Source organism: Centroberyx gerrardi, chromosome 13 (assembly GCF_048128805.1).
Source record: "Centroberyx gerrardi isolate f3 chromosome 13, fCenGer3.hap1.cur.20231027, whole genome shotgun sequence".
Taxonomy (NCBI): Eukaryota; Metazoa; Chordata; class Actinopteri; order Beryciformes; family Berycidae; genus Centroberyx; species Centroberyx gerrardi.
The window spans coordinates 29,371,831-29,380,021 of NC_136009.1; the positions used below are offsets into that span (position 1 = coordinate 29,371,831).

The 8,191-nt window shown below is 48.7% G+C and overlaps 1 protein-coding gene across 1 annotated transcript in view; it reads left to right on the forward strand.

The window, feature by feature from the left end:
- The window catches only part of wdr33 (WD repeat domain 33), a 42,837-nt gene extending 34,646 nt beyond the window's left edge, over positions 1-8,191 (forward strand). Inside the window, exons 16-21 of the mRNA XM_078287671.1 lie at positions 52-873; positions 2,638-2,695; positions 2,801-3,200; positions 3,780-3,940; positions 7,184-7,375; positions 8,043-8,191. Of these exons, the coding sequence (XP_078143797.1) occupies positions 52-873; positions 2,638-2,695; positions 2,801-3,200; positions 3,780-3,940; positions 7,184-7,375; positions 8,043-8,191 (1,782 nt within the window). The remainder of the gene's footprint in view (positions 1-51; positions 874-2,637; positions 2,696-2,800; positions 3,201-3,779; positions 3,941-7,183; positions 7,376-8,042) is intronic.

The following is an 8,191-nucleotide window of genomic DNA, read 5'->3' on the forward strand; positions in this document are numbered from 1 at the left end:
CATTATTGTAATTTCTAATCTGTTTTCCTGCATCTTTGTTTCTTTGTGCAGCAAATGAAGATGGACAGGATGAGCCAGATGAACCCAGACGGGAGCATGGGCCCTCCACCCGGCCAGGGCCCCATGCCGCCCTTCCCCGGCCCCGGGGGCCCCATGCCCCCCCCACCGCAGGGCTTCCCTCCAAACATGCCCCCTCAGCAGATGCCCCACAACATGGGGCCCCCCATGGGCCCCGGTGGCATGCAGCCCCCTTTCATGCCCCCAGGACAGATGGGCCCCCCCTCCGGACCTCCGCCTCACCAAGGGCCCCCTCAGGGCATGATGGGGCCCCCAGACATGCATGGACCCCAAGGTATGCAAAGACATCCCGGTCCCCACAGGAACATGGGCCCCCAGGGGCCTCACGGCATGGCCCCGGGTCCCAGAGGAATGCAGGGGCCCCCTGGAGGGATGATGGGGCCCCCTCCTCGAGGCATGGGCCCCAGGGATCCTCAGGGGCCTCCGCCTCAGGGGGGCATGATGCCACCTCAAGGGAACATGATGGGCCCCCAGGCTCCCATGCAGGGTGGGATGATGGGGCCCCCACCCAGGACACATGGCAACATGCCAAACAACTATGGGATGGGCAACATGCAGGGGCCGCCCCCTGGAGGGATGCACGGGCCCCCAGGAAACATGCAGGGACCCCCAGGTAACATGCAGGGGCCCCCAGGCAACATGCAAGGACCACCTGGAAACATGCAGGGGCCTCCAGGAAACATGCAGGGGCCTCCAGGAAACATGCAGGGGCCTCCAGGAAACATGCAGGGCCCCCCAGGAAACATGCAGGGCCCCCCAGGAAACATGCAGGGGCCCCCATACATGCAGCATCAGGTGAGTTCATTTCAATGTTTATTTGAATAGAGACAGATATGTGTGAGTTCATGTGTCGTCTCAAAGAAACGTGAAAGGGCAAATGCTAACACAGTTAATGCTAACACAGTTAATGCTAACACGGTTAATGCTAACACGGTTAATGCTAACACAGTTAATGCTAACAGCGTAAGCTGTAAAATGAGCAAGGCCGTTTGTCAAGTTACTGTCAGCACTTCCCATTCTTGACTGAGATGTTGTTGATTTCCAGAAGTACAAACCTTGCTCCAGGTTGCCCCGACAGTATCCTGTCAGGTTCAATAAGAATAAGATCAACTTGATTGATCCACGAGAGGAAATGAGTTCATTAAAGCAGCAAAGAATAGAGGTGTAGGTTGGAGAACAAAGAATGAAAGGTGTTAAAGAATGTAAATAAAAAGGTAATAAGAATTTAAGCAAAAAATTAAATTAAGAAATATTGCACTGGAGCTATAGTGTAAGAGTAAGAGTTTCTAGGGATAGGTTATACAGATAGACTAGGCTTACTGATTTTTTTTTTTCTTACTAACATGGACAAATGGTTTATTTTGTTTACCAAAGTATGTCAGAGTATATTTTACTCTTATGTTACTAGTGTTTTCTAACAGGTGGTGACATCACCTCTTCTTGTCCATTAGATATCCTGCCCACTATACTTCCTGAGGACGTTCTTGAATTGATCTGCCCACATATTCTGGCAGTATTAAATTCATCCTCAGTGTCAGCGTCAATGTTCCCCTCATACTTGAAGAGTGCAAGTGTGGGACCTCTCCTTAAGAAACCCTTACTCCTTAAATGATTACAGACCAATTTCCAAACTACCCTTTCTATCCAAAGTACTAGAGAAAATAGTGACTAACCAACTAATTACCTTTAGGAGCACCAACGACCTTTTTGAGACATTTCAATCTGGTTTTAGAACTTTGCACAGTACTGAATCAGCTCTTCTTAAAGTTATGAATGACTTGCTTTTAGCAGCTGACTCTTGACTCCTTTTGAATCAGATTAAGCGCTGGGCTGGCATCTCAGGCACGGCTCTGGACTGGTTTTCCTCATATTTAACAAATAGAACTTTCTCTGTTACTATTGGAGAGGCCAGGTCATCAGTCGCAGCAGTTTCCTGTGGAGTTCCCCAAGGCTCCATCTTTGGCCCCATCCTGTTTTCCATTGACATGCTTCCACTGGGTCACATAATTAGAAAACATAATATGAATTTACACTTCTATGCAGACGATACTCAGTTATACCTCCCCATTAAAACAGGCGATTGGGAAGAGCTGACCACTTTACTAAACTGCCTGCTGGATATTCAAAGAAAGATGTCACTTAACCTCTTACAGCTCAATACAGATAAATCTGAAGTCCTCCTTATTGGTCCTCCTTCAACTAGTGCCGACATCCAAAACCGTCTTGGCTCTTTCTCTGCCAACATAACATCTAGCTGTAGGCTAGATGAGCCGAAGGCTCTCTAAAATGAAAGCGTTTTTGTCTTTTAAACATTTGGAAATCACGACACATGCTTTTACTTCCTCACGCCTTGATTACCATAACTCACTGTACTCCAGTCTTAGTCACCAAAACATTTCCAGATTACAAATAGTTCAGAATGCTGCAGCCAGAAGTGAGGTCACGTCCAGATATTTCCAGCAGCTACAGTGGAGTTAGCAGAAAATGTTTCAGCGATCTAAAACATCAACGGTAAACGTCAGGTTTTGGTGTCAGTCCCTCATTATTTGATCTTTACAGGGCCAAAACTCCGGGCCGATGATGCATGGAATGGGGCAGCAGGGACCCAACAGCAAAGGTACGGCGGCATGGAAAATTATTACAACAACTTATAATCTGAAAGTTGCTCCAATGCTGATTTATAATCAGAGTGTTAATTATATTACTGCTGCTTCCATCTAAGTAGATCCCAGAGGGCCGCCGCCTAACCACCACATGGGACCTCCTGACCGCCAGGGGCCTGGAGGTCCTGGAGGACCTGGAGGACCAGACCAGGGTTCAGGCCCTTACTGGGGCGACAACCAGCAGGGACGGCGTGGACCGCAGGACTTTGACGGAGGCCAGGACTTCCACGGCAGGGGAGAGGAGGGCTGGAGGCAAGGGCCCGGCCAAGGCTACCAGGGAGGAGGAGGAGGAGCAGGAGGAGGAGGAGGAGGAGGCCACAGGGGGGGAGGAGGAGGAGGTGGAGGTGGAGGAGGTGGAGGAGGAGGAGGAGGAGGAGGAGGGGGGAACGGAGGGAACTGGGGCACCGAGGAGAGGTTCCCCCGCGACGGGGGAGAGTTTCGAGGACGGAGGGACGATAGGTGAGCAGCTTCAGATCAGTACTGACGACAGTGCATCTGTCTTAAAGGATGAGGAAGTTTTGGACCTATAATTAGTCTCTTCCATCCCTGTAGGACTCTGGAGCCAGTATTGTCTGTGGGTCCAGTATTGTCTGTGGGTCCAGTATTGTCTGTGGGTCCAGTATTGTCTGTGGGTCCAGTATTGTCTGTGGGTCCAGTATTGTCTGTGGGTCCAAGATCTACAGGGATGAAGAGACTCATTGTATATAGGAACAAAATCACTATTAAGATGGCCCAGCCTTTCTTTCACCCAAAGTGTCTTGGGGTGAAAATTTAAAAAGCGTCCCTGATAATAATGCAGCAATAAAATGTATGAATTCTGGATGATTATTATTGTCAGGGTTTTCATCATTTAAACAAGTAACATTTTGAAATTAAACTCTACATAAGGCAATTCCAATTTCCATGGTGGATTTTGGACATTTTTACCACTTCACCAAGACCGTCCAGTCTTCATGTAACCAGAAAAGAGTGTTGAGGCGAGAGTTTCCATCTAGAGCCATCGGCTGCGTAGAGGTTTTGACTCGCCTGCCGTTCCAGGTACAGAGGAGGCGGTCCCGGACGTCCCGGAGGTCGAAGTTATCCCGAGGAATACGGCGGCCAGGAGGAGAGCTTCGACGGCCCGGACGAGATGAGCCGAGGCTGGGACAGCGGAGGCCGGGGGAGGCCGCCTCGTGGTGGAGGTCCGCCCAGAGGAGGAGGTGAGAGGAGCGACGCATGAACTGCCTCTACTCCTTTTACTGCCTCTACTCCTTTTACTGCCTCTACTCCTTTTACTGCCTCTACTCCTTTTACTGCCTCTACTCCTGTCTGTTCCCTTCTGTCTGCCTTTTCTTTTCTCTTTCTTCATTCTGTCCATCTGTTTTCTCCGTCTGTCTCTCTGCCACTTTCAGTCCACAAATACCAAATACCAAAACATTGATACTGCACTTTGCGAATCATATCCCATGACAGAGTTTCCATGTCCAATATTTGACACACTCTTAAGTTCAAGTCTCATTTTTCTGTTGAATAGCTGATTTGAAATTCCCAGGTCTTGTTTTTGGCTAACTGCAATTGTCACTTGGGACTTCTGTAATCAGGAAATTTGGTATTTAGGTCATTACAGATTTCCCAGCAGCCAAACTGGGTCCATGACATTTCCAAACCTTTGTGGATATATTTTATTTTACCCAACTTTTCCACGCCTGGAAAATAAATTCCTGGACTTTCCCGGGTGGGCTTCCCATGACTTTGGGTACCCAGAAAAGAATCGAAGCCACTTTAATGCATAAATTGAAAATCGTAGTATGCTTAAAGGTGCTGCTTCTAGCATTTTTAAACATGAAACATTATCATTATCATATTAATACTGTTACGTTGGTCTAATGCCTGTAAACCAATGAGAGGATGTTGGAGCTGATTGTTCTCCTCTATCTCACAGCAGTAGTATTGTTAGTTCTAGTGTTTCCCCACGTTAAGACTACATTTCCCATCAGCCCCGTTGCTCCCTGCCCCCCCCCCTCTCCCTCCCTGAAGAGGATCAACATGTTGGAAGTGATTTCTCCATCTTCCTTTCCCTCCTTCCACCATCTGCTGCCAGAAACTCTTTCAGCTTTAGCTCCGTTTGCTCTGGAAGAACAGAACCTCTTCCTGTTTTGTGCCGTAAAGCGATCCAGCAGATTTCCCTCCAAATAATGATTTATTGATGGTAAAATCATACATGTAACACCTTTTTAAATTGAGCGTGTTTATTAGCGCTGTAGAGCTGATAATATGCCGTGCATCAGTCCATGCAGACGACGGATACAAAGCAGCAGCGTTGCGTCTCGAGTTTAAATTGCATAATTAACAGGCAATTTATATTTCTGCGTCGAAAGTACCGCCGTAGCTTCCTGCTCCTCTCCAAGAATGTAACTGAGCGTAGAGCGACGCACGACCACAAGAGCTGTGATTTGATTGGCCGCTCGGCGTCTCCTCCTCCTGTATGGGTCGCTGTGGGCCGATAGTGAAGACAACATGGAGCAGAAGAAGAGAGACGAGCTGAGGAGGTTCAGATGTTCATCTGGACCACAGATCATCTCCCGGTTATAAAGACACCAGATGAACCGCAACACCCACAACATGAGTTTCACTACGACTTCTTCTGTGGTGCCTGCTGTGTGAACAAAGCTCCACACTGACATCTAGTGTTTCAGCGGTCTACAGGCAGAATCATCAATGCAGAACTAGTAATGCTCGCACCGCCGGTGTAGCAACGGCGGGACTTTGACGCAGAAGTATAATTTGGCCTTTAAGCATATTATTATTAATTCACTTCTCCACTCTCTGCACTGAAGTGACGCCCATGCTCTCTCTCTCTGTTCTTTGTGTCTGTCTACCGGCATCCGTCTCTCTCTGTCTCTCTCTCTCTCTGTCGACCTGTCTCTCTCTCTCTCTCTCTGTCGACCTGTCGACCTGTCTCTCTCTGTCGACCTGTCTCTCTCTCTCTCTCTCTGTCTCTCTCTCTCTCTCTCTCTTGCTCTCTCTCTCTCTCTGTCTCTCTCTCTGTCGACCTGTCTCTCTCTCTCTCTCTGTCGACCTGTCTCTCTCTCTGTCGACCTGTGTCTCTCTCTCTCTCTCTCTCTCTGTCGACCTGTCTCTCTCTCTCTCTCTCGCTCTCTCTCTCTCTCTGTCTCTCTCTCTGTCGACCTGTCTCTCTCTGTCGACCTGTCTCTCTCTCTGTCGACCTGTCTCTCTCTCTCTCTCTCTGTCTCTCTCTCTGTCGACCTGTCTCTCTCTCTCTCTGTCGACCTGTCTCTCTCTCTCTCTCTCTCTCTCTCTCTCTGTCGACCTGTCTCTCTCTCTCTCTCTGTCGACCTGTCTCTCTCTCTCTCTCTCTCTCTCTCTCTCTCTCTCTGTCGACCTGTCTCTCTCTCTCTCTCGCTCTCTCTCTCTCTGTCGACCTGTCTCTCTCTCTCTCTCTGTCTCTCTCTCTGTCGACCTGTCTCTCTCTCTCTCTGTCGACCTGTCTCTCTCTCTCTCTCTCTCTCTCTCTCTCTCTGTCGACCTGTCTCTCTCTCTCTCTCTCTCTGTCGACCTGTCTCTCTCTCTCTCTCTCTCTGTCTCTCTCTCTGTCGACCTGTCTCTCTCTCTCTCTCTGTCCACTTATCTCTGTCCACTTGTATTTTCCTTTCTGTCCATCGACCTCTCGGTTTCATGTTCCACTCCCCCCTGGTTGTCGTCCCAGGCGGCGGTCGGCGGGGCTTGCTCCCCATCCCAGATGAGTTTCCTCCACACTATGAGGGAGGCAGGAGTCAGGAGTCCTGGGAGGGCAGGAGAGACCAAGGTAAAGAGGTGTCTGTTACCCCAGGCCGCTGCTTCAGGTAGTTCAACAGATGGACAGGTTAGCCCCTTCCGTCCCCCAGGCACCTCTTCTTTAGCTAGCTAGTTAACAAATAAAACAGCTTATTCAGAATAAGTTAACAGATAAAACAGATGATTCAGAATAAGTTAACAGATAAAACAGATGATTCAGAATAAGTTAACAGATAAAACAGATGATTCAGAATAAGTTAACAGATGAAACAGATGATTCAGAATAGGTTAACAGATAAAGCATAAAAACAGTATGGTAGGTTTGGCCTAATATAACAGAATGGTATTTAGCCTTCATAGCTGAGGCTCCTGTTCTAAATACTAGCCTCTCTGCCTATGAATTTCACTAGTGGCAGAATTTGAGCATTTTCACTTCAGGAGACTTTTTTCCTCTCGCTGGAAAAGTGTTATATTGCAGGAAAGGGCGCGATATTAATCAATCAGGATCAATCTGGATCGCTCCAGCTGCCGATCAGAGCGCGACAGCATTGGAGATTGACGGAGGACTTGATCAGGATCGATCCCGATGCCGCAGACGCCGTCAGTTCACCTCTATAAAGCTTCCTCCTGGTGTTTTCCTCGTGCCAAACGCTGCCTGTCCCCTGCAGGTCATGAAGGTTACCGGGACGCCCAGCAGATGCACGACGGCTCGTCCCCGGCCAGCAGGGAGCGCTCCTCCTCGCTGCAGGGCATGGACATGGCCTCGCTGCCCCCCCGCAAGAGGCCGTGGCAGGACGGGCCGGGCACCGGAGACCCCCGGGACCCCCGCGACCGAGAGTCCCCCGGGGCCGACGGAGCAGGTGGGAGGACTTACTGTGACTGTGACCTTACTGTGTCTAGTAATTTTTTGAGTTTTTTTGAGTCTGGGTCTCTTTTGGTGTGAGGATCAATACTTCTAGCTGATTAATTGATTAGTCAATTAACAGACAATTAAACGTTTTAGTCCTTAATTAAAATACCAAATGTCTGCTGGTTGCAGCTTCACAAACACTTAAGATTTGCTGCTTTTCTCCATTTTATATCATTATAAAATGAATTTTGGGATTTTTTTTGGAGAATTGGAGAAATTTGAAGAATCTCTTTGGGCTCTGGGAACTGTATTTGTCATTATTTTTTTAGACTAAATGATTAATTGAAAAAAATAATCAATAGATTAATCGATAATGAAAATAAATGTTAGTTGCAGCCCTAAACACTTCACATCCTGAGTAAAACCCTGCGGTAGATATTTGGGTTGATAAAGCAGCAGCTTTAAAGTACAAAATGAGCTCGTTTTGACCAGTGCAGTGAATCAACCTCAAAACACACCGCTCTGAGTCACCAAACAAACCTTGAAATCTTTGCAAAAGTCCAATTTGATGTTCATGTGTGTGGGATAAACCAGATCACTGATGTTGACGGATCAATACCAACTCTTTGTCTCTCTCTCCCCCTCTCCCTCTCTCTCTCTCTCTCTCTCTCCTCCAGGTCGGCCTCCTCAGAGGGAGGAGGGAGGTTACGGTCCGTCGGGGCGAGGAGGCCGGGGGGGCTGGGGTCCAGGAGGAGGGGGGGGTGCTGGCCCCGCCGCCCGGAGAGGAGGGTCCAGAGGAGCACCGCGGGGCGGTAGGGGCCGGTAG